The following is a 26,893-nucleotide window of genomic DNA, read 5'->3' as shown; positions in this document are numbered from 1 at the left end:
CCAAATTCCTGAACCATATGACTATAGCTTGATTTTCTCCTCTATATGTGTTAGAAGTAACACATATATGACTAGTCATGGCCAGGCTGACAGAAAAAAAACTCTCAAACAGATCCGGGCTGCATGAAAAGCAGTGTGGCCAGCAGGGTGAAGGAGGGGATTCTCCCTCTCTACTTCATTCTCGTGAGACCAAAACTGGAATCCTGTGTCCAGTGGAGGCCACTAAGATGATGCGAGGGCTGCAGAATCTCCCATAGAAGGATAGGCTGTTCAGCCTGGAGAAGAGAAGGCTCCAGGGAGACCTTAGCGGAGCTTCCAGTGCTGAAAGGGACTCCAGGAAAGCTGGGAAGGAACTATTTACAAGGGCCTGGAGTGATAGGATGAGGAGAAAGGGTTTAAATTGGAAAGGGGAAGAATTTGACTAGAGTTTAGGAAGAAATCCTTCATGCTGAGGGTGCGGAGGCCCTGGCCCAGGTTGTCCAGAGCAGTGGTGGCTGCCCCATCCCTGGAGGTGTTCAAGGACAGGTTGGATGGGGCTTGGAGCCCCTGATCCAGTGGGAGGTGTCCCTGCCCATGGCAGGGGGTGGGACTGGATGGGCTTTAAGATCCCTTCCAACCCAAACCATTCTGTGATTCTACGATTCTCAGCTACACCACCAAATACACTGTAGGCGAAGCCAGTTTTCTCTATCCTTCCTGCAAAAGCAAACTGGATTTGGGAAGCAGGGCAATGGAGGGGAAAAACATCAAAGATCAGACTGTCTGCACACAAGAAAAACTGGTATGGGACAAACCAAGGAAGTATTAAGCAAGGGAGCAAAACAAAAGTGCACATTTTAATAGCAAAAATGTGTCCTTTGACTCATACTATTTTAAAAAGAAAATTGACTACAAAGGAAACATGGTGCTTGGAAGAAGCTACCCTGTGAGGAAAGGAAATCCTGACTCCCTAGAGGATGCTACTGACACCAAACACACAAGAAAGTGAGGAAACTGGCAAAGAATGCCACGTGGTTTTGTACAAGTGCACCTACTGCTTGTGTGCTGCCTGGATTGTCAAAGCTTCTACAGGGTCTGCGGCGTGTACTTCCAGTGTTAGAGCTTCTCTCTTCAGACATATTAAAATCTAAAGTCACTGTAAGCTCAAGTCTCCAGAAATTTTGGGACTCGGCAGCTGTGCCAAGAGTAAGGGCCCATTTCCACACAAGGTAACGCAGCTGGAACTTGGGAAGCTTGTGGGGTAGGGCAAAGAAAATCAGCAGTACAGTGTCTTCAATACATGGGAAGCAGGAAGGATAACAGGATAGGACCTAAACACAGCAGCCTGATAAACCAACAGGAAAAAAACCACCCCTGGTGCCTTAAGTGGCACTCATTCACTATGAACTGCAGCACCCAAGAGCACACCTACTTAGCTTTCCCAGCAGAAAAAGACCTGGAGTTGCTGTCTGACAGCAGGTGAATATGAGCCAGCAGTGGCTTGGGTGGCCAATGGCATCCTGGCCTGTATCAGAAACAGCGTGGCCAGCAGGAGCAGGGAGGGGATTGTGCCCCTGGACTCGGCACTGGTGAGGTTGTAGCTTGAATGCTGGGTTCAGTTTTGGGTCCCACACTCCAAGAAGGACATACAGGGGCTGGAGCACATCCAGAGAAGAGGAACACAGCTGGGGAAGGGGCTGGAGAACAAGCGTTACGAGGAGTGCCTGAGGGACCTGGTGTTGCTTTAAGTCTAAAGAAGAGGAGGCTGAGGAGAGACCTCATCACTGTCTACAACTGCCTGAAAGGAGGTTGTGGTGGGGTGGGTGCTGGTCTCTTCTCCCAAGTATCAAGCAATGGGATGAGAGGAAACAGCCTCGAGTTGTGCCAGGGGAGGTTTAGACTGGATATCAGGAAAAATTTCTTCACTGAAAGAGTGTTTAGCACTGGCAGAGGCTGCCCAGGGCAGTGCTGGAGTCTCCACCCCTGGAGGGGTTAAGAAAACGTACAGATGTGGACTTTGGGACACGGTTCAGCAAGCATAGTGGTGCTGAGCTGACAGTTGGATTGGATGATCTTAGACGACCTTTCCAGCCCTAATGACTCTATGATGCTATCTTTAAAAACTGTTTTCTGTTTTTATTAGAAAAGAATATACCAAGGGGCCTGAATTCATTCAAGTTGTTTTATCTCCAAATAAATGCTCGTGTCTCTGAGGGCTGAAGAAGGTGAAATTAACATGCAAGTCAGCAAGGTGAAAATGAAACACTAAATAAAATTAAACACGATTTAGCTACAGTTAAGTTCAGCCAGCAATTACCAATAGTTTTATTTCTGGTATTGATTCAGTCACTGGTTAATGAATAAATAAGTTAAACACTTAGGCTTTTCAGCTATGCCTCAGCCTGTGCAGGCAACAGCTTTGCTGCAGTTAAGAACAGAATACCACCTCTCACCTGCAATGGAGCTAGCTGGGACAGCAAGACAACATCTCTTTGGTTCCATGAACAGCTATCATTAATGAAGACTCTTGGAAAGAGCAAGCCCTTATGCCACAGTACAAAGAGGAACTTCAGCACTAAAATGTTAAGGAGGGTGATAGGATCCTAGAATCTCTTGGTTGGAAAAGATCTTTGAGATCATCAAGCCCAACCATACCTGTCCACTACTAAACCAGATCCATGAGTACCTCATCTACCTGTCTTTTAAATCCTTCCAGGGATGGGGACTCCACCACCTCCCTGGGCAGCCTCTGCCACTGCCAGAGAACCCTTTCAGCAGAGAAGTTTTTCCTGATATCCAATCTGAACCAGCCCTGGTGTAACTTGACACCATTTCCTCTCATTCTATCACCTGTCACTTTGAAGAAGAGACCAACACCCATCTCCCTACAACTTCCTTTCAGGCAGCTGTAGGCAGCGATGAGGTCTCCCCTCAGCCTCCTCTCCTCCAGGCTGAACAATCTCAGGTCCCTCAGCCACCTCTCATGACTCTTGCTCTCCAGACCCTTCCCCAGCTCTGCCCCCTTCTCTGGACGTGCTCCAGCTCCTCAATGTCCTTCTTGGAGTGTGGGACCCAAAACTCAACACAGGATTCAAGATGCAGCCTCACCAATGCCAAGTACAGAAAGTGAACCCAGGATTCAAGGTGCGGCCTCCCCAGTGCTGAGTCCAGGGGCACAATCCCCTCCCTGCTCCTGCTGGCCACACTGTGTCTGATACAGGCCAAGATGCCACTGGCCGCCTTGGCCACCTGGGCCACTGCTGGCTCATGTTCAGCTGCTGTTCACCAACACCCCCAGGTCCTTCTCCTCCAGGCACTTTTGCAGCCACTTTTCCCCAAGCCTGGAGCTGCACGGGGTTGTTGGGTCCCAGGTGCTGGACCTGACACTTGGCCTTTCTGAAACCTTATCCCATCAGTCTCAGCCTATCAACCCAGCCTGTTCAGGGTATCTTTCTGTGATGCTGAACTTGAGATCGTGAATTCAAGAGGGCTTTGCCACAACCTAGCTCCACAATATTTCTAAGCTGGCAAAAAGTACAACTTTAGACACCCTGTGAAGTTTAGGATCGAGGGCATTCAGAGTTCAGACACCTCCAGGGTAGGGGCCAGGTCCGTGTGGGTTTGAGGACTGTGATTTTCGATTTCGCAATCTAAATTAAATTCATTTTGCAGCCTGTGTCAACATTCCAAAAGAGACATCTGAATTTGAAAGAAGACTTGTCACAAAATGGCTACTCTCCTTCCTTTCCCCCCTTTTGAATATATATCTCACAAACAAAAAACACCCAAACTCAAGCTCGAAAGCTATTCACCTCCACAATATTAGCATTACACAGTAGGTTTTACTCACCAGGATGATTTGATATAGGAGGCTGGAATGCAAGTTCGTTGTGAACTGGCCCTTTAAAAGAAAACAGGCAATTAGTTTTAAATGAGGTAAAATGAGGTTTTCCTGCCTAACTTGTTTTCCTATTAAAAAAAAAAAAACTTCTGAGGACACCAGATGTTATAAATCCCAGTAATTTCTGAATCAATTGGCCAAATCTGACAGGGGAGAAAAATGCTCACAGAATTACTCTCTTGAAGGCTTCCTAAAAATTCAGAAGCTTAGTATCCCTTGAGGAAAGGGTGCCTGCTGCTCATGCCAGACCCAGCTCCAGGAGAGAACAGAAAATAGATGCAGTGTGGACAGACAACAGAAACAGTGCAGGGGGTGGAATTGGATGGGCTTTAAGGTCCCTTCCAACCCAAAGTATTCTATGATTCTATGCCGTGGGCTTGACCGTAAGAAACACTCCCTGGAGATGGGCAAAAGCCCTACAGAACTCATTTTCTGAAGTACAAAATACTAAATGCTGTCTTGATATCGGTCAGTTTATTCTCTCCACTTCTATAAACCCACCGGTTGCCTTACAGGCAGTAGAGAACAAGAAGGAAAGACTTAAACATAGCATTAAAAGTAATAGCAGCTTTTGCAAGAACATGTCAAAACAGGCAGCTCTGAAGTGAGAAGCCGCAGCAGCCAAGAAAAGCTCGATGTGGTAGCAACAGCCAGTTACAAATATTAATTATAGAAAGATACATGTGCTGAGGAACTATATAGAGCATCTACAGCACCACTGAAGTTTTTACAGCCTGGTATTTCTGACAAATAAGGTGATAAACGAAGTGGGATACTAACAGAACTAAGTAATGAAGTTTAATAACTGTATCTAAACCACCATTTTCTTGTTCGACACAACCTGAAGAGTCATCCTAACATTAACTCAGTGTATTCCTCCCTCCACTAAGGACTGCTGCAAACAGGTGACCTGGATAAGTACTAGACCAGGAAATAAAGAGCTGTTCTGGCTTTTTGCCACAAAACTTAGAAAAACTTCCACATGGGTGGGATCTTTTGCACCATACTCTTACAACGCATACACTGCACTAGACTTTTACACTGAAAGTTTGATCACTCTTTTCCTTTCCATCTCCTATAATTTAAAACAGGACGTTGTGCTCCTGATTTTGTAGATGGAGAAGATTTTCAAGGCCGTCAGCCAAATAGGAGTTGGGGTTGTTCAGCCTGGAGAAGAAAAGACTGGAGAAGAGAACTTAGAGAGGCTTCCTGTGCTGAAAATGGCTCCAGGAAAGCTGGGGAGGGCCTCTTGATCAGGTAGTACAGGGACAGGATGAGGGGGAATGATTTTCAGCTCAAAGAGGGAAGACCAAGATTAAACCTTAGGAAGAAATGTTTTCCTGTGAGGTTGCGGAGGCCCTGGCACAGACTGCCCAGAGAAACTGGTGCTGCCCCATTGCTGGAGGTGTTCAAGGCAAGGTTGGATGAGCTGTGGCAAGACTGCATTATTGACAAGTACTTCACTGCACCAACTCTCACACAGCTCTCTAAAACTGGACGGGCTACACGGACACATGTCCTCTGAAGCTCAATGCAGACTGTTACATCACCAGGACAAGACTTCGAGATTTCTAGAAAATGAAAACAGACAGGAACTTCCAAACTTTGAAAGAATAATATCGAAACAACGCAGTCTGAATCAACTTCCTTTTCCGCAAAGGAAATATTTACCGCAAGACTGCAAAGCTTAAAAAACAGGCATTTAGAAAGGAAGCGCCAGTTTTCTTAGGTACAGTGAGACATCTACAATACAGACAGTATCACTACAGCTATCTGAATTTCTGATCTCTGCTGCTTTAACAGAGGAAAGTCCATCACGCTGTAATGTTTAACTGTCAGAATGCATTAAACATGTTCTATAATAAAAAGGGAAAGGATTTTAGGGCAAAGAATAATCACAAACAAGCTCCCACCATTCAACAAACCCTGCAAACAAGCGATGTGAGGGCTGCAGTGCTTACAGTAGTGTCCTGGATGCATAGGCGGATGGTGCTGAAGGTGGCCGTTCTGGTGGTGAGGTATGGTCGGCGTGTAGGCTGCCGTCCGACTCCCAGTCCAAGTGGTAGTACTGTCTGGAAAAAGAAAGGAGCAGGTTGGTTTTTAAGGGAGTTTTTACGCATCTCACTTCTAATTCCTCTAATTTCTCCTCAACATTTGGAAACCAGTTTTAGAAAGCTAAGAAGAGTGCACGTATGTGTATACTCACTGTGATGGTAAGTAGCTGGCTGAGCTGTAAACCCATTCTGCTGAGTTCCTGGCTGAGGCCCTGAAGCAATCTGTAAGAGTCCATCACTATGGCTACCTGTCAATATACTGGTCGGTTGACCTGGTAAAAGAACACACTACCTATTCATGAACGTTCCAAGAGTTTAAGTCAGAAGAGCTCAGCACTACGGGGTATGAAAATACACCCAACTAAGGGCACTGCAAAACACAGTTCCTGCAAGTTTGCTTCCAGTATTTTTTTTCCACCCACCAGAGTGTCTTAGGGAAATCTAAGCAAGATGCTCTGCATCAGCTAACCTTGACTCCGACACCCTCCTTGTTTTACAAGTATACAGAGAACTCTGTTTATCAACCACATCTTTGTTTTGTTCACACAGAACAGTTTGGGTTGGAAGGGACCTTGAAGCTTATCCAGTTCCACGGTCGGGGACACCTCCCACTGGACCAGGCTGCTCAAGGCCCCATCCAACCTGGCCTCGAATGCTTCCAGGGAGGGAGCAGCCACAACATCTCATTGTTTAGTTTCAACAGAAAGAAGGAGACGCCACCGATTGTATTGGATAACATTCCTGGAGTAAATTGGTAGGAATTCAAACAGGCCAACAGCAGCTCCAATAAGTTACTTATTTTCAGCATGTTGTAATTGCTGTTCCTCAGGAGGACGCTCACTTCAATTTATGTTTCTCCAGAACATACTGAACAGCATTTCATTTTTAAGAACAGTGCTTCAATAGAGCTGCATACATCACCAGACTCCTCCTGAGAAAGCTGCTGGACTTTTTTCCTCCCAAATAAATATTGCAAGAATTGTCTCAGCATTAAAATAAAACTACAGATATTTCAAAACAGGTTTAACAGAACTTGATTTTAAAAGGCTTCAGCTCAGCCATTAGCACTAAACTGATCAGCAGTTTCACAAATACACTTGCACTCTCAAACTGGTGTAACCAGCAGAATTCAACACACTGAAAACTTTAATCAAAACCTAAATATGAGCTTTTTTTTCCTGTCCATTTGGGTCCAACCATTGCAGCACTGACGAGAAAAAGTTACTGACTATAAACTGTTGTGCAAAGGCAACACAATTAAACTGTCCATCCTTTTTTTCAGTGCTGAAGACAAACGCAGATATAGCATCTCAGCTTGGCAAAACCATTAGCTTTAGCAAAAAAAGCTGTCAGCTAAGGCAAAAGAACACTACCAAAACACCTTAATTCAAATTTCATAAAACAAAATCCATTATCTTCACATATTTTTGATATTAAAGGTGGTGAAGTGAAACCCCTGTGAACTTCACTGTGTCCCTGTATCAGGCCTGCAGGACACTCCGTACGTAACTGCTTTGCTGTTCTGCCTGGAGTTTAATGTCGATCACTCAGACCCACTTCCACTTGTACCAAATACATGAAGAACAGCAAGAAAAACTTCAACACAGCACTCCCAGTGGATTCATTTAAATATTAATCAGGGCTGTCACTTTGATAGCAGAGCAGGCACTATAAAAATAATAAAATTAAAACTGGAAGACTCGTGCTGTCAGCTGTGGGACACTAAAGAATTGCCTGAAAACCTTCTGTCACTGCCACCTTACACCACATGCATTTCTTGTCCTGCTTGCTGTCGTAGTAAAATAACAAAACACTTCCACTCCTACAGTAATTATTCCAATAATTACCACAGTGTTTTGTCAGTGGTCAATTGTTCTAACACGGTATCACTAAACTTTTGGCTTATCCAAAGCAGTTTTGTATCACTCAGAAGAGTGATACAAGAGAATTAGTGAGCCTAGGTCTCACTGCAAAAACATCGGGTCAACAGGAAAAGTCACTCTAAGAACACTCCGAGTTAAAACCTTACGTTATCCCTTCGTAGACTGCCTAGATCATATTGCCACACACTTTACCAGTGCGGTGTGGCAGCGGCGCAGATCTACCCTGGAAAAATCTGTGGTTATCTCTGAGCTCTCACATTTGCAGTTTAGTATTTCCTATAATCTCGAGGATCTTACTTGTTGAAGCCACAGGAATGTTGGGAAAATTAGTGGTGCTGGTAGTGCTGGCCTCAGAGGGAGCTAACATGGCTGGGGTGCTGTAAGGCTCCGTAGATGCCCTGTTGCTTGGCGGATGCTGGATGGTTTGGACTGAATGGCCTTCGGCAGATGAAAGTGATGGCTGCCCCTCATAGTCATGAACATATTCGTCTTTCACCAGCATGCTTGATGGAGCTGCAGAAAAGCAAACAGTTACACGTGCAAAGAAATCTCTTTTCAGGGTTTAACTACAAATTGCACTACTACTTCCGAGCAATTACAATGCTATTAAAACTACTGGGGGAGGATTTAACCTATATAAACACTGCTTAAGCTCTCCTCCAAATTACAAACAAACACTCGAATCAGCAGCAAGAAATTCTGAAGCATAACTGCATGGAAAAGCAAATTGTTTATTTTGCATACTGCTATCAAACAAGCAGTCTAGTCCCACAGTAGCAGAATCCAATAGCATTTCTTTTTCTAGTCCATCACCACATGATTGGACATGGTTAAAAAAAGGGAGAAACATACTTTTTTCAAGCACCTAAATATACATCAACACAGTAGCTAAAAAATCAGTTCCTTCTATACAAGAACATACATAAATCTCCTATGGAAAATGTAATTCATGAACACAGCTATAAATAACATACATCCCTCAAGTAATTTCAAGCAACTGCCATCCAAACTGACTAAAAACATGAAACTTGCATGCAAAGACAATATAACACTAGTCCATATTTAGCAAGGTAGCCTCTAATTTGGAGTATTCCACATACAGCGTCAGGACATTGCCACCAGAATTTATTTCTATATAACCTATTGAGCACGCTCAGGTAAAACTCCTGCACTGCCTTAGCTCCCATGTTCATTTTTAATTCAGCCTTAAATATCAAAGCCTTCTTGACTTCAGTCTTTACTAGCAAGACTGGCCTTCAGGAATCCAAGGTCCCAGACACTACCACGAAAGGCTGGAGCAAGGAAGATATACCCTTGGTGGAAGAGGATCAGGTCAGGGAATATTTAAGCAACCTGGACATACACAAGTCCATGGAACCCAGTGGGATGCACTGACAAGTGCCGAGGGAGCTGGCTGCTGTGATTGTGAGGTGACCCAGTGATGTCTGAGTGATCGTGATAACTGGCAGAGGTACCTGAGGACTGGAATAAGGCAAAGGAGCCACCTTCTAGTACAGAAAGGGGCTCCAGGAAAGCTGGGGAGGGGCTCTGGATCAGGGAGGGCAGGGAGAGGATGAGGGGGAATGGTTTGAAGCTCAGAGAGGATATTGAGATGAGATCTTAAGGAGAAATGTTTTCCTGTGAGGGTGGGGAGGCCCTGGCCCAGGCTGCCCAGAGCAGTGGTGGCTGCCCCATCCCTGGAGGGGTTTAAGGCCAGGTTGGATGGGTCTTGGAGTCCCTGATCCAGTGGGAGGTGTCCTTGCCCATGGCACGGGGGCTGGAACTTTAGGCTCCCTTCCAATCCAAACCATTCTATGTCTCTATATTAAAATCCGATAGTAATTTTCTGTTTCTTGCTTCAAAAACAGTGGTAGGACAAGGAAGCACTTGTGGTGCATTACCTGCTATCTAGTTTACTCTGTACTAAACAATCATTTTTCAAAGGCACAGGTAAAAATGCAAATTAGCAGAGTTGAGCACACAAGTTAATGCTTGTGAAGTCAACAGTTTATTGGGTCGTTCAGGGGGTTTAAGTCACTTTTGCTTGAATACTTCTAAAAATGTGCTAAAACTGAAATTTCCTTCTCTCTGAATTTCTTCAGGAAGGAAAAAAAAAAAAAATCAGTTGTGACCAGCCACATAATCTCAGATTCCTGAATAATGTTCACTGGACATTCTATGTCCAATTTCCATCAAGTTTCAGGGAGAGTAAGAATATTAGACAGCTTAATTTAATTGCCTATTAATGGTAGAATTTCTATTATTTCTTGTTAGAATAGTTCTTAAATCACAAGCACCTATTATTCCCAATTCAATTAATTAGCATATCATATAAGTGCACACTGTTTGGAGTGTTTGGGTATTTCTTTTCCATAAGCAGCATTCAACAGCGAGGTTTTTGTTCTTATTTCTTGTTGGGGTTTATAAGTTGCAGGCAAAGAAAACAGAACAGACCTACAAGCTGAGCTGAAGTCTCAATTTAAAGAATTAATCAATATTTGCCTCTCAAATGTTATTTGGCTGATTTTCCAAAGCCAGACAGACAAAAGCATTTCCATCTGCTCTCTACCCTCCTTCCCAAGGAGGTACACAAGAACACACTGCACACGTACTGCGCAGTTTTGTGCTCACAGAAATGCAGTAGCAAATCGAAACTACTTACCAGAGCTCTGTAGTGTCAGTCCTGAGAGATCTTTAAAGAGAAGAAAAGGAGAAGGGAGTGTGGAGGATTATATACGCACAGGTCTTCAACAGCATTTGAACAGTAGGTTTACAAGCCTTTACAAATCAGTGCTACAGACTCTACCTACCGTACCCCCACCAACACAAGTTCCAATGCTAAGTTATTCCTAGGACACACGTTAACTACAAAACCGTGAGCAAAGCCAACAGAAAACCTTAAACAAAAGCCACAAACTGTACTTCCCAATTTGGAATAAAGGTAAAAGAATAATTGCATTAAGAAAATGGGACAACAGCATAAAAGAGCAATTTATAATTAGATAATTAAAAGTTAATGTTGCTAATTTAGGCCTGTATTTTCTATACGTAAAAGCAGAGCACTTAATATTTTATCCCCACTGTTTCATTTTAAATCAAGAGTCCACTTACCGATGCCAGGCGATACTACACGCTCATAATGGTAAGGATTTACACAGACACTGTCACACTTTAAGTCAAAAGCATACTGACAATATTTAACGTGCTTGAGTTCATTTTTATGAAGATCAGGCCACCGCCAAAGACGAGCGTAAATCACATGAGGGAACCCCTTGCGACCAGCCACCTAAAAAGTCAGACACAAGAATCGATTGGCAAAGCGGCAAGGCATTTCTCTTCACTTAGTTGAGGAGCAAAGCTGGAAGAGGACAAACACCACCACACCACTGTCCATCACCAAAATCACAGAATCAGAGAATTGCCTGGTTGGAAAAAACCTCCATGATCAGAGTCCCACTGTACCTGGCAACTACTAAACCAGATACCAGAGCTCCTCATCTGTCCATCTTTTAAACACATCCAGGGATGGGGACTCCACCACCTCCCTCTGCCTGAGAACCCTTTCAGTGGAGAAATTTTTCCTGACATCCAATCCAAATGACCCTGACAATTCCTTCTCATCCTATCACCTGTAACTTTGGAGAAGATGCTAACACCCACCTCACCACAACCTCCTTTCAGGCAGTTGTAGTCAGTGATAAGGTGTCCCATCAGCCTCCTTTCCTCCAGACTAAACAACCCTGCATCCTCCAGAAACCACTGGTAACCCTTGTTCTCCAGCCTCTTCATCAGCTTTGTTTATCTTCTCCGGACACGCTCCAGCCCCTCAATGTCCTTCATGGAGAGAAGTACTCAAAACTGAACCCAGTATTCAAGGTGTGGCCTCACCAGTGCCAAGTCCAGGGGCACAATCCCCTCCCTGCTCTGCTGGCCATGCTGTTTCTGATCCAAGCCAAAATGCCATTGGCCTTCTTGGCCACCTGGGCCACTCTCAACCAAAATATGAAAAACAAAGGTGATGTACAGTACACCCAAGTTCTGCATTCAACAAAAATAAAACTTTATCAGGATTTTGCTACAGTTAAGTCAATACTGTAATTCTTAAAGTAAAAAAAACCCTGGAGATAAAATGGCAGAAGCAGAATTTGTGCTTAATGCAGTATCTATGGTCACCTTGTCCACTATGGATGATGAAGGAGCTTTGCCACAGAAGAATGAGGCAATAAGCTACGCTGTAAGGGATTTACAAGTAGAATATGCCAATCCAACGTACTGAAAAAAAAACCCCAAAAATCAATGCTTCTATGGTAGGCAGGGAGTAAACATGACCTCTGTCCTGGAACAAGGCCATCACAACCTCAGCAGCACAAGTGCTGAGCACTGACAATGTAACGGTAACGTAAATACATCACAGAATCATGGAATGGTTTGGGCTGGAAAGAACCGTAAAGTGCATCCAGTTCCAACCCCTGCCATGGACAGGGACACCTCCCACTACATCAGGTTACTCCAAACCCCATCCAACCTGGCCCTGAACACCTCCAGGGATGGGACAGCCACAGCATCCCTGTGCAACCTGGGCCAGGGCCTCCCCACCCTCAGCGTGAAGATTTTCTTTCTAATGTCTGATCAAAATCTTCCCCCTTCTAATTCATAAGCCATTCCCTTTTGTCCTATCACTCCAGGACTTTGGAAGTAGTCCCTCCCCAGCTTTCCTGGAGCCTCCTTCCTGGAAACTTTCTCTTCCTCAGGCTGAACACCACCAATTGTCTCAGCTTGTCCTCAGAGCAATGGTGCTCCAGCCCTCACATCATCTCCGTGGCCTCCTCTGGACCTGTTCCAACACTTCCATGTCCTTCTTCTCTTGGAGTTTCCAGAACCAGACACAGGGGTCCAGGTGGGGTCTCCCTAGAGCAGAGCAGAGGGGCAGAATCCCCTCCCTTCCTGCTGGCCACGTTGCTTTGGATGCAGCCCAGGACACGGTTGGTTTCTGGGCTGCAAGTGCACGTTGTTGGCTCATGTAGAGCTTCCCAGCACCTCAAGTCCTTCTCCTCAGGGCTGCTCTCAATTCTCCATGCAGACTCTTTGGAGTACCTTAACAAGGGATCATTAGTCTTTCTTCACACTGTTGACCCTCGCAGAGCTAACAGAAGCTTGTAGTGAAAATACTGGAACAAACAGCCAAATTTGTTAGCTGTTCCTGCTTTTTACTGCCATGCACATACTCGTTTAGAAGGTCTGATCCAACACCTTCTGCTCCTTTGGAAAAAAAGAAAAAATGATTGACCACTGCAGCAGCCCAGAGCTCCAGCCACAAGTCACGCCTACAAAGAGGGATGTGGGTGGCGCAGAAGAAGAGCTACCCTCCCTGAACGCTCCAGGATTCTGCACCACTCACTTCTACCCCAGCCTCTCTTGGAGGAAAATATGATTTTCACTGGTACTAACCTGAAGCCTCCCATCCAGTGTCCTCTGTATTGTAACGCACTTGCTAGGATGAGCTCCGTTTGTGGTTATAGCTGTAATCAGAGAATCCAATTCGTCTTTCTTCTCCTTTAGCTTTTTAACTAAGCTTTCAATGGCGCGTTTGGCAAAAGTTTCGCTCTCTCCACCTTGTCGATGGCACATCAAGCTGTGGACAATGCTCAGACAAGCGTCATTACTTGTTGGCGTGTTAGTAATAGACATATTGTCCATTTGTCACAGCTTTTTCTCTCAGATCAAGTGTCAGTTTTGGGGGCTGTTAATGATTTTCAAGCTGATGAACAACAGATGATCCAAGTTAAGTGTTAGATGCACTGTCTCTTGGTAAAACCTAGGAGGAAAAAAATATCTACATTAGAATAGTTTTTAACAAGTTGCAGATCATGTGTCTAAGGAAGACTGTGACTTTTTTGCTTCTTTTATTTGCAAGCTAAGCTCAGGATATTAAAAGCACATGAAAAAACTGCATTGCTTGTCCCGTGATAGCTAAAACATGCTTGAGACAATACTTACAAAGCTTTAGGTATGATTATTTTTTTCCCCTAGTAACAATATTTAAATAAAGACTATCATTTATATGCATGTCACAGAGTAGGTACATAGAGAAAATCAGGGATCATTAGATGAACAAGCTCCAAATCAGGAAAAAGGAGAATGGTGACCATGATTTCCTATGTTTTATACTGGTAGAATAAACCTGAGTGGAAATACTAACTGGGAAACAAGGGGCATTGATTTAAACAAAATCTCAATATCAAAGAAGCATGACTGCACACCAGAATCACCTGTCATCTCCATTTAATAATCCTGTTCAAACAGCTCAGCCACGTTCTGACCTCAGACTTAACTCTAATCAGAAAAGCAAAAATTGTACCTGGCCATTATTTTCATACACATTCCTGTTAATTAGTACCGTATGCATTTGTAAATGAAAACCTCACCTGGCACATTTGTCATTGCTCATTTGGACCCAGCTTCCTCTGGATCAAGGCAAATCAACTAAAGTCACTAAAAAAACACTTCAAAATTGTCTCAAACAGAAGAGCCTTAACGAGCAGACCCCATTCTTCTGAAGTTTCCTTTAATTCACAGCTCAGAACATGAGCTGACCTGATTATCCCAATTCTGAATGAGCTGATAGTACACTCTATTAAGAAACACAGAACAGAAGGTTTTGTGCACATGTATAAAAGAAGTCTGATGTTGTCAAAAAGCTGCTCTGGTTGGTCACACGCCTCTGGCTCCAGCCACACATCACAGAATCACAGAATGGTCTGGGTTGAAAAATACCTTGAAGTCCATCCAGTTCCAATCCCTTCCCACAGGCAGGGACACCTCCCACTGGATCAGGGGCTCCAAGCCCCATCCAACCTGGCCTTGAACACCTCCAGAGATGGGGCAGCCACCACTGCTCTGGGCAACCTGGGCCAGGGCCTCACCAAACTCAGTGTGAAGAATTTCTTCCCAATGTCTAATCTAAATCTTCCCCATTCCACTTTAAAGCCATTTCCTCTCATCCTATCACTCCAGGCCCTTGGAAGTAGTCCCTCCCCAGCTCTCCTGTAGACCCTTTCAGTACTGAAAGCTGCTCTAAGGTCTCTCCGCAGCCTTCTCTTCTCCAGGCTCAACAACCCCAACTGTCTCAGCCTGTCCTCAGAGCAGAGGTACTGCAGCCCCCACATCATCTCCATGGCCTCCTCTGAACCCATTCCAACAGTTCCATGTCTTTCTTCTGTTGAGGATTCCAGAACTGGACACAGGACTCCAGGTGGGGTCTCACCAGAACAGAGAAAAGGGGCAGAACCCCCTCCCTCTCCCTGCTGACCACACTGCTTTGGATGCAACCCAGGACACAGTTGGTTTCTGGGCTGTGAGTGCACGTTGTCGGCTCATGTTGAGCTTCTCCTCCCCCAGCACTCCAAGTCCTTCTCCTCAGGGCTGCTCCCAATCACGTCATCCCCCATCCTGTATTGAAACTGTGGATTGTCCTGACCCAGATGTAGGATCTTGCCCTTGCTGAATCCCAGGAGGTTCACACAGCCCCACCTCTCCAACCTGTCCAGGTCCCTCTGGATGGCATCCTCTAACACTGTCCTACCAACTATGAAGTCTGGCTTTAAGACACTGGCAGCAAATACACATAAGTCCATATTTATACTCTCTGAGTAAGCTTAAAATACCAACCTTTATGAAACCAACAGCAATGGTTCTCAGCAATGTTAATAAAATAAATTTTATTTCAATAGTTAAGGAAAAAACTTTGAACTTCAGTTCACATTATCTGAGGAACGCAGCCAGTTAAAGACCCGCTACTACATGGGAATTTTCCATGTTATTAGAGGTATGGAAGTAGCAGCTATTTATTGGAAACATATGTGTTGCACAAAAATAAGAGTGGGATGTTAATTTAGGAAGTGAGCACACTACACAAATTACAGTGTGGATGCATGGCTTTCCCTTCCCGTAAAAGGAATACTGTAACACAGGTCCAGCATAATTATAAAAGGAAACAAAGTCTTCCCTATTTAATATTTTCTCCAATTTCAACCTGAAAACAGCACGCTTTGGTGTACTTGGAAAAAAAACATACCACAAGTCCTCCCCCCCCCTCCATTTTCAATAGTTTTCTTCTTATGTAAGGATGCTTTTGGATCTAATTTCTCCCAAAGGAAAACAATTACCTAAAAGTTTGAGCGAGATCATTTTACCCAGCTATTAAAGCTTCTCCTTCAGTGCTAGTTTTTCTTGCGCTTCGACTCAATAAGCCTCTTTTAAAAGTCAAGCTTCACCTGCCAGTCATTCTCCATGGCAACCCACACTCCCATAAATCTGTAAAAGCTTGCCAGCTAAAACAGAATAGAACATCATTTTCCTTAAATATAAAAACAGGATCTCAGATACAGTTGCATAAGTAATCATAAATAAGTGACTAGATAAAGCTATTAGCCAAAAGAGCTTAAAGTAAAGAAGTGCTTAAAATTAGACACACAGCTCTATCTCCCCCACGTCTAAAACTATGAATGAAAATCTCACTCGCTGACTTTCAGAATGCTAAGATCGAGCAAATAAATCTTTATTGAAGTGGAATGATCTTCAGAAATGTTGAATTACCCGTCAGCTGCTACAGCTCTCAACAGGAGCTTCTGACTGTTTGGCACTTCGGAAAGCCGGCCACTTGTTTAGGAATTTCAATACTGTTAAACACTGCTGGTACGTAACAGCGTGGTAATTTTGGAGCCTCCCTTTACACGTCCCCTCTATGGAGACTCTGTATTTCACCTTGCAGTTTTGATCCCCCAAAAAACAGAGCGAGGTCAGCTATCTGACCTGGCATGCACCGATAAATCATAAAATCATTGAATGGTTTGGGCTGGAAGGAACTACAAAGCCCATCCAGTTCCAACCCCCTGCCTTGGTCAGGGACACCTCCCACTGGATCAGGGGCTCCAAGCCCCATCCAACTTGGCCTTGAACACCTCCCAGGGATGGGGCAATCACAACTTCCCTGGACAACCTGGGCCACAGCCTCCCCACCCTCACAAGAAAACATTTCTTCCTAAGATTTCATTTCAATTTTCCCTCTTTCAGGTTAAAACTGTTTCTTCTGAAGCTCCAGAAGTGTCAGTGTATTTAGCAGATATGCTAAGTTTTTGTGTTCCATGAATTTAGTTTCGCTAAAAACAGCTCTAAAACCCTATCTTTGATTGAGTCACACTTTCAAGAGGTGCCTCAACACCTTCTTACTATGTTGCTTTCATGTGTGCAAATAAAAGCAAAATGCAGTTTTAATGCGTGCTATTTTTAGAAGACAGTCTTTGGAGATTAGGTTCCAGCACGCCCTTAGACACAGAGTGCTAGATGTTCTGCAGAATCCTAGAATCATTTGGTTGGAAAAGACCTCTGAGATCACTGACTCCAACTTTACCTGTCTACTACTAAACCAGATCCCTGAACACCTCATCTGCCTGTCTTTTAAACCCCTACAGGAATAGGGACTCCACCACCTCCCTGGGCAGCCTCTGTCAGTGCCTGAGAACCCTTTCAGAGAAGAAATTTTTCCTAATATCCAGTCTGAACCTCCCCTGGTTCACTTGAGGCCACTTCCTCTCCTCACATCACCTGTCACTTAGGCAAAGAGACCAGCACCCACCTCACTACAACCTCCTTTCACGCAGCTGTAAACAGTGATAAGACCCAGCTCACTACAACCTCCTTTCCCGCAGCTGTAAACAGTGATTCAGGCAGATGTAAACAGTCTCCCCTCAGCCTCCTTTTCTCCAGACCAGATCCTTCAGCTGCCTCTCACAAGGTTTGTTCTCCAGCACCTTCCCTGAACGCACTTCAGCTCCTCAGTGTCCTTGCAGTGAGGAGCCCAAAACTGAACCCAGGGTTTGAGGTCCAGCTTCACCAACGCCAAGTACAGGAGCACAATCACTTCCTTGGGCCAACACTGAGCCCTGGAGACACCACTTGTGATCGGCAAACTTCTATAAAAAAACAAAACAGAACAACTGTTCTTGCGCGATTTAATGTTTCACACAAGCATGAAGCTTCAAAATCGCTCCACAACGCAATCCCCACCCAAGCAGGTGATCTCACGCTACAGCTCAAGCTTGGATTTACAGAGGAATAAGTAGGGTCAAACAAATTGAGTGAAGATTTTACTTCCCTCTACCAGGACTTTCAAAAAGACAGCAATGAGCAAGAGAGTGCCTTGGGAGGACAGGGTGGAAAGAACAGACAGGGAACAAGGGAAAAGCAGCAGCAGGAGACAGTGCTTGTAGTGAAGCTCTTGGCTTCACCTACTGAGGAATAAACAGGTATTTCTCTCCCTTTTGCTATCGCGTGATGCAAGCAGAACACAGAAGGGGAAAAAAATGGGACAAACTAAGGTAAACGCTAATTAGTTCTAGAGAACTATTTCATGTCACAGAAAGCAATTTATTTCAGCAAAGAAGTATTAACAGGTATGTTACAAAGCAAGCGAACAACCACTAGTGTCCTGCGACAGTCTTAAGTACTGGAACAAGAGCAAGATCCTCCAAAAAGGAGACAAATCTGACAGACAAAAGAAGTTAAGATTGCCAGATAATTAAAAAACACTTGTGATGACCTGTAGCAAACACCCTACTACCTTACAGAACTCCGAACTAGCTCCTAATTGAAACTCTTCCTCCAAGACTGATGCAGACTTTAGCAAACACAGCAGTTTCTCCATACGTCCCACCGTCCTGTGGCTGCCTGGCTGAAGGGTGATGGATCTTTTTTAGCCTGCGCGATGAAATTCAAAACATGAAGCAGCTGTCTGAAATTAAAAATGCAACACTGGTGTCACATGCCTTATTTTCATGCCTGTGGATAATTCTAATAGAAATGGTTACCTGAACTTCATAAATAGATTCTAAAAACATATAATAGTCTACACAGTATCTACAATAGTCTGCTACCTGATATAACTAGAACTCAATGTATCTCTGACCTATCTGCATGGATGTAACATTACCAAGCTCCCACACCACTGCCCTCACTGGATTTACATTTATCTTCTGGGCAAGAAAGCAAAACAAGCACCACACCAACTCAGACTGTTCCACTGCCCTCAGGTAACTGCTACAATCTCTCACTCAAAACAGCAATCATTTTACTAGAAAACAGACTGGGTTTAAAGTTCAGCATCTTCAGTAAAAGCCATGAAGACCTAGTGCTAGCTCAGAGTTCCAGGAGAGCATCCCCATTTGTGGAAGCTGGGTGCTCCTGATCAACAAGACAAAACGAAGCAATGCAGAAAAATCAGACAAGACTTCACCCGAAGGGATAATCAATACATTTATGGAACAGAAAATTAATATTCCAGCTTGTTTGCCAGCATCTCCTCAGCTGCACCAGCAAGATAATATTACAAGCTAGCATGGCTTAAGAACAAGTGTTTTTACATGCCAAAAATGCAGGGTAACAAAAACAGCGTGAGCCACGACTTCCAAATATCTGCAGCAGCTCTCCAGGCAGCGTGCGAGGTATTTAGGAGATACGATCATTTGGAAGGCCTCAACACAAGGCCCGAGTGCTGCTGAGGTATATTTTGATTTGAAATCCTTCATCAGAAACAGTGTGCAGACACATACAGACACAGGCACACACACAGACGCGTGGTCTGAAGGAGGCACAAGGGTTTTAGAAAGAGAAAAATGTTTTTTCTATCTTTCACGGTTAGAAAAGTCATGATTTTCTTGCTTTTATAGCAGTATTCCTACAGCTATACAGAAGCTCAGCTGAGACGTATGGGCAGAGGCTGATTAAAAATAGGAAGACTTCACCTAAAACCTCGTCAATCCCTACCCATCCAGCCATGCAAATTCCAGAACCCCTCTGAAAAAGCTCTTCCTCCAAACAATTCCCACTTCCTACTTTTAACAGAGAGGTACAAACCCAGATTTCTCAAGAAGAACTCACATTTGTTTTCCTACATGTTCAGAGCAACCTTTTCACACTCACAAGCCGCTTATCTTCCCCCCTTCTCCTCCCACAAAAGCCACACTTTGCAATTTGGGGAGAACGGTCAAACCCCAAACAAGAAAAGGAAATGATACGCTTACACAGACAAACTAGGCGGTTATGGATGGAGCTGGAAGTCAGGGATGGAACCCAAAGGAATATGACCCAGGCAACCAGCAATCCAACAGCTTGGGCAAGGCGGTTAATCCAGGCCTGACGCTGATACGATACCCTGCCCTATTCACTTACAGTAGGGTTTTAAGCCAATCACAGCTGTGTAGGGATCAAATTCACCAAGAAACTCAGTCTAAAAATGTGACAGTCCACACGCCAATGGATAATTACTTAAAGGTACGGGCAAAAGGCCAAAACCCCCTCCATGACATTTACTTTGCATAAATTTTATTCTTTAAGTTTCTGCAGAAAACTACGTATTTTCCAAACAAGAGACAACCTGAGACTCTTAGGGACTTCAGTGTTTGCAGGACAAACTACACAAGAGGTAGTGTGACTAGGAGTGACCAACAAACACTTTGTTTTAAGCACTAAGATGCTAAGAATTGTGAAGTACTGTATTTAAAGGAAGAAAAAACATTAAAAAAATGCAGTAAAGCTTTGGCACAACTGGAAACACGGTTCCTGTGGGTGTTAAGAGCAGCAATGGCTCCCTGGGAAGCTTTCGATGAAGAAAGGGAAGCAGCCTCACAGGTCCATTCAGAAAAGAGGACCCAGCCACAAACGCAGTGCTTAAGGTCCAGAGACGCTGGTGGGGAAGGCTGTTAAACATGGCAAAGGCAGAAGAACACACAGTGTACAGTGACACAGGAGCAATAAATGGAGTCCTGTGTTCAGATCTGGAGTCCTCAGCACATGGAGGACACGGATCTGTTGAAGCAAGTCCAGAAGAGGGCACGAAGACGATCTGAGGGCTGGAGCACCTCTGCTCTGAGGCCAGACTGAGAGAGTTGGGGTTGTTCAGCCTAGGCTCTGGGGAGACCTTAGAGCAGCTTCCAGTACTGAAAGAGGCTCCAGGAAAGCTGGAGAGGGGCTCTTGATCAGGGAGTACAACGACAGGACAAGGGGGAATGGTTTTCAGCTGAAAGAGGAGAGATTGAGATGAGATCTTAAGAACAAATGTTCTCCGATGAGGGTGGGGAGGCCCTGGCCCAGGTTGCCCAGAGCAGTGATGGCTGCCCCATCCCTGGAGGGGTTCCAGGCCAGGTTGGATGGGGCTTGGAGCACCTGATCCAGTGGGAGGTGTCCCTGCCCAAGGTTCGAGGTGGAACTGGATGGGCTTTGAGGTGCCTTCCAACCCAAACCATTACATGACTCTACGAACGAAGAATGTGAGATGGGTTCACAGCCCCAGGCAGAAGAGGCCTGAAATAAATAGTTATGATGGAAATACAACTAGCCTCCGAAGTTTAAAATCAAAGTAACAGAAGATTTTACAGGTGCCAAGTTCCAACGACATATCCGGAGCTCAGGAAGCCTTTGAACAGCAAGGCAGAGAGAGATTCACCACCTTCTTGTACAAATTGATCAAGAACAGCCCCATGCCACCCCAGATCATCAGCAGGTGATCACTGCGGGCCCCTTCTGACTGAACCAACCCGTTCCAAACAACATGAGCACAGATTCTCAGCAGCAGTTACGCAAAAACATTCCATCATGCACTTAACTATATGAACCCGAGAAATGTCAGCTCTGGTATAACCACGTTAAGGGCTGGTGTCACACAAATGTAAGGGGATGCTAAAGACGATAAAGGGTTGGTGTCACAAAGACATAAAGGGACACTGGAGACAATAACATCGGAGAAACAAGCATGTCTAATGGCGTTCGCCAGGCACAAGACAGCATCTTTATCTGCGTTATGAATCTGAAGATAACTTGGCCACCATCCACTGTAACATATTGCAGAGGGGTCTGAGCAAGTCAGCAGATTTGCAGGCAAAACATCTTCTGCGATGAGCCACGACTTAAGTGAGCATTACCACTATGGTCTTTAAAAAAAACCTTTCCTAATAGCTGAACTTCCAAGTTCAAAAGAAAACAAAATATGTATATTGCAGTAACAAAGACCACAGCCAGATCAAGGCCTGTGGTGCTGTGCAATGTCCATGGGAAAGATGTATAGCCTGCAATTCCAGGGAGTCAAGTACTGGGAAAAAGGAATTCATGCAAAAAATATCTTAATGACCAAAAACGTTCCAAATCTGAAGGTCATTTTTGGAAAAACATTATCTAAGAAAAAAGCAGAGCTGTTTGCTCGAAGCTGCCACTGATGTGCTCTGGGAGCACAATTTACTAGTAACAGTCACAGACTCCCAGCATTTTGATACCAGGCAGTAATGCAACACTAACGAGCTGGCTAATTAGAATAGGTACAAATTGACATCTTGCTAGAACATTTTGCGTGAATGAAGGACACGAAAGGCTCTTGCATAAGCTGTTGCCTCCAAAATGAGAAAAACACAACGCTGTCAGAAAAGCAGCATCTAAATTTGATTGCTTCTAACCACCGAAACATCACCACAGAGTTTTGCTGTTTAATAATGCAGCGGCTGGAGTTTTATGATAAACACAATAAAGAAAAAAATCCATAAGCCAATAAAACAAAAGGCAGCTCGTGATTTGATGAAGAGATGAATAAGTGATTAAAGCGTGGATACTCTCCAGCACATAAGGCCATTGTCTGCTTGCCCAAAGAGCGAACAGGAACAAAATGTTTGTGGACATAAGAACAATTGGCATTAAAGAACAAGAGAAAAGAGTACTGAGAAGGCACTGCACTCGCGCTGTTCTGTATAGTAAGAGCCAGCATTCCCCAGAATACTATTTTTGTGTGTGAATCTGAATCATCAGTATCAATCCTGCTCATGTCGCTGTCAGTAGCTACAAAAATTTCAGACACATGACAGCATAAAAGGAACCAGAGTTTTGAGACAACTCTGAGTAGCAAGTCTTTCATTTGAGCATAAATCCACAGTTAAAAAGTAGGAGCAGCCATTTCTTCGTGGGAGAAACGAATCCGCTGTATCTGCCCGGCAGCAGCTCTCAGCATCTTTACCCCTCTCAGCTTCCACCTGTGCATTTCAGCTGCTTACAGAAGCACTTTACCAACACTACAGATTTGATCTAGTGAATGGAGCAAGCATTTCTGCTGCACAAGGCTCCAAGATTTTTAATCTCATTCAAGAAACACATGCAACAGTAGAAAACACATCCAAGTCCTTATCTTGTCTTGGAATGCATAGGGGGCAGGACAAAATGACAAAAGGCAGCGCTACTATGCTCGATGTGACTACAGGCACAGACATTTTAAATCCTAGAAAGAAGCACTTGTCATTTTGGTTCCCTTTCCCTCTCTCTGCTATTTGTTTATGAGATAGCACACAGCTGAAAAAACACGCCTGTTTTCAATACAGGCTTCTGTACGGTGAGGGAAGGAAGATCACTGCACGCTACACAATGAGAGGGGCAAGGGCTGTAAACCCCTCCACAACTGCATGCATTCCTGCAACACAGCAGAGACTCGTACTGCCTCACCTCTAAGAGGGTGTCCCAGTGAGCAAGGGGGCATCCTCTCCTTATCCTGGCAACTGGGGATGAAAAACTGGGAACAGCAGGCGAGACAACGCTCAGAAAGGAGCAGGTGATGGAAGTCCCTGCTGTAGAACTACAGAGCAAACCCAAACTGAACTCCTCCTCAGAGTGCCCTGCAAGACCCAGCTCTTCATAGAACGGTTCTTTAAACAAGGACAAATAGTAATTTGTCAAAAGCTCACGGGCAGAGGAAACAACTGTGGCTGCGCCAAGCAATAAAAGGAAGAGACAAGCCTTGCTTGGGCAGAAGTGGCGTGATTTTTCACTTGTACGCAATGTTTCGATACCCTAGCAATAGGTGTATTAGATAACATCTGTTCCTTATTGTAATCTGCACAGGGATAATGTTCTCTGCATTTGTTCGAGCTTAGAAAAAAAACACATCACCTCTGGGCACAGCAAGCATGGAAAATTCCAGCCCCAACCAAAAGCAGAGTTTTTCACAAGGTTAATAACGCAGGAAAACAGAGTCCTGAAATTCCAGCAGGACCTTAACAACAGCATGGCAAAGGCTGCTCTTCACCAGGATCTGCTCTCAGCACCTTTGTTCTCCGCTAAATCTGCTGCTGTCTCTCAAGAACTGACATCCCTATTGTGTTAGCCTCCCTCAAATGCATTATGTAAAGAGCTACCGACTTGAAAAAGGAATTCTAATCAGTTTGAGACACTTTCGGCTTCTCTCGAGGCCTCAGCTCTTTGAAATAAAGTTTCTATATCAATATTAAACATGCATGCTTATGCAACAAGCAAATCAAAAGAGGCTCATTAATGCAAAGTGGGAAGAAACTCCTTCCAAGTAACAGTCTGGCTGAGATAAGAGGAGGGCCAGAAGGACAAGTTGCCTTCTTATCACGACAACTCGTTTGGCTTTATAGGGCAGTACAGCTATTTCAGCACGGAACTACATGCATCACCGGACAAAGAAACAACCATATGAGAGCCCCACAATTTAAAACAGGAGAGCAATCGTAGAGTCCGAAGTCATTCCTCCCTGTTGACAGTGGCACACCATTCCTAATCCAGATAATTTGAGGAGCAGTATTGACAACACGGTCCTACCCTAGCTGTATGTGTCTGACAACAACTGGCCTGCAGAAGTACAATTTGGGCTCTTGGTAATAACACATCCAGCCCACGACTCACTTACCCCACAAATTAACCAGCCTTCTCTGGTAAAAACCTGCAAGATTCAGCTACACTGCAAGTCACAAATCTCCCCCACAACAAAACCCAGGAACAGGGATGGGAAGGAAAAGCAGTGAAGAAGGAATAACCCTCAACTAAGAGCCCTTAGGCTAAGGAGCCCTGCGCTGCCCACAAACCAGCTCCAAGCACCATTCTATGTGCAATTCATTCTGCAAATAAAATGGCAGATTTTGGAGAACTTAATGCAAAGCACAAAACCCCCCAGACTTTTTAGGGGAAAAGAGAGGAGCACAGAGATGCCGAAATACGGGGAAAGGAGAGCTTCTAGAAAAGGCACTGGGACTTAAAATCATACAATTGCTTGGTTGGAAAAGACATCTGAGATCACTGAGTCCAACCATATCTGTCCACTACTAAACTGTATCACAGAATCAGAGAATGCCAGGTTGGAAGGGACCTCAGGGATCATCTGGTCCAACGTTTCAGGTTATCTATAGTTTAAATGAGATGTCCTAGCACCCTGCACACCTCAATATTTGGGTAGGGGTGTGTGTGTGTGGCATTGCAGTTTTTCCTTGCTCAGGGAAAGGGACAAGAAGGGATCCCAGGAGCATGGTGAGGGAGCCTGGCAGTTTAGCAGGTGGTGGAGGCCAGGGGACCGTGGGGCTGAGGGGGCAGCAGGGCAGAGGGGAGCCCAGGGAAGTGGTGCTGAGGGGTTAGGGAGCTTGGGAATGAGGGGATGGTGGGCCTGCGGGGCTTGAGGGCTACAGGGCTGAGGGGAACCCATGGCACTGGTACTGACGGGTGAGGGGGCAGCGGGGCCCATGGGTGAGAGGATGGCAGGGTAGAGGGGAGCCCTGGGCAGCAGGGCCCATGGGTGAGGGGGCAGCAGCGCTTAGGGGACTTGGCAGGCCCTGTAAGTGAAGAGACAGTGTTGGTGAGGGGAAGGTGGGGACTGTGGGGTAGGGGAGGGGGCAGGGTTCAAGAGAGATCAGGGCAGTGGTGCTGAGGGGTGAGGGAAAGGTGGGACCCATGGGTAATTGGCCCCAGTAGGTGAGGGGGCAGCAGTGCTAAGAGGTGAGGAGGCGGGAAGGGCAGAGGGGAGCCCAGGGTAGCAGTGCTGAGGGGTGAGGGAGATGGGACCCATGGGTGAGGGGTCGTGGTGGGCGAGGGCCAGCAGAACTGAGGGGCAAGTGGGCAGTGGAGAGCCCAGGGCAGTGGTGCTGAGAGGTGAGGGGGTGGTGGGGTCTGGGGCAGCAACACCCATGGGTGAGAGATCCTGTCGGGTGAGGGAGCAGCAGTTCTGAGGAATAATGGAGTGGCAGAACCAAGGGGTGAGGGGGATACGGGACCCATGGGTGAGGGGTCCTGGGAGGTGAGGGAGCAACGGTTCTGAAGGATAAGGGAGCAGCAGAATCAAGGAGCAAGAGAGCCCAGGACAGCGCTCCTGAGGGACGAAGGGGAGGTGGGACCCATGGGTGATGGGGCAGCAGGGTATGGGGCAGCAACACCGATAAGTGAAGGTCCTGGTGGATGAGGTAACAGCTGTTCTGAGACATAATGAGGCGACAACACCGAGGGGCGAGGCGGAGAAGGGAGCCAGGGTGCTGAGGGGCGAGGGGTCCTGGCGGTCAAAGGAGTAGCGATTCTGAACGATAATGGGGCAGTGGAACCAAGGGGCAAGGGTGCAGTGGGGAGCCCGGGACAGCGGTCCTGAGGGGCAACGGCAAGGTAGAATCCATGGGTGAAGGGTCCTCGCGGCTGAGGGGTCCTGCCGGGTGAGTGGCCAGCGGTTGTGAGGGACGAGGGAGTAGCGGAACCGAGGGACGAGGGGGTAGCGGCGAACCCGGGACACCGGTCCTGGCGGACGAGGGGGATGCGACACCCACGGGCGAGGGGGGCAGCGGGGCCTGGGGCAGCGACACCCTTGGGCGAGGGGTCCTGGGGGGAGAGGAGGCAGCGGTGCTGAGGGGGCAGCAGGACTCACGGGTGAGGGTCCCGACGGGTGAGAGGGCGGCGATGCCCGGTGGAGACGGCAGCCACGATGTTACCTGGGCGGTGGCGTAGCGGCCGCTGTCCCGGTGCAGGGAGGTGGGGGCGGCTGGGCCCGGGGAGGGGGGGCCTTCCCTCGCCTCAGCCCGGCCCTGAGGGCCCGGCCTCCGCCCCCCCGCCCTCCTCCGCTCGCTTGGCCGGCGGCCGCGAGACAGGCGGGGAGGAATCTGGTCCTCGCCGCTGCCTCCTCAATGCTCGTAGCGGTGTTGTGTGGTGTTTGTTGTTGTTGTCGGGGCCCCTCTCGCTGCGCGGCCGCCACCGCCTCCACCTCCGACCGCCGCCGCGCACGCGCC

At 46.0% G+C, this 26,893-nt stretch overlaps 1 protein-coding gene across 5 annotated transcripts in view; it reads right to left on the bottom strand.

The window, feature by feature from the left end:
• SMAD4 (SMAD family member 4) overlaps positions 1-26,893 on the bottom strand; it is a 36,425-nt gene extending 9,532 nt beyond the window's left edge. Inside the window, exons 1-11 of one of the 5 annotated variants that reach the window (XM_054053874.1) lie at positions 26,536-26,893; positions 18,436-18,606; positions 17,452-17,788; positions 15,983-16,147; positions 13,266-13,632; positions 10,929-11,103; positions 10,480-10,509; positions 8,115-8,330; positions 6,087-6,206; positions 5,842-5,952; positions 3,830-3,880 (exon numbers count right to left, since the gene is read on the bottom strand). In XM_054053874.1, coding sequence (XP_053909849.1) covers positions 3,830-3,880; positions 5,842-5,952; positions 6,087-6,206; positions 8,115-8,330; positions 10,480-10,509; positions 10,929-11,103; positions 13,266-13,514 — 952 coding nt within the window. In that variant the 5' untranslated portion in view covers positions 13,515-13,632; positions 15,983-16,147; positions 17,452-17,788; positions 18,436-18,606; positions 26,536-26,893. The remainder of the gene's footprint in view (positions 1-3,829; positions 3,881-5,841; positions 5,953-6,086; positions 6,207-8,114; positions 8,331-10,479; positions 10,510-10,928; positions 11,104-13,265; positions 13,633-15,982; positions 16,148-17,451; positions 17,789-18,435; positions 18,607-26,535) is intronic. The other 4 variants (XM_054053876.1, XM_054053873.1, XM_054053875.1 and 1 more) reach the window with 4 other exon arrangements.

Source organism: Cuculus canorus, chromosome Z (genome assembly GCF_017976375.1).
Source record: "Cuculus canorus isolate bCucCan1 chromosome Z, bCucCan1.pri, whole genome shotgun sequence".
NCBI lineage: Eukaryota > Metazoa > Chordata > Aves > Cuculiformes > Cuculidae > Cuculus > Cuculus canorus.
Note: the sequence above shows the minus strand (reverse complement) of the source record. Positions and strands in the feature narration are given on the sequence as shown.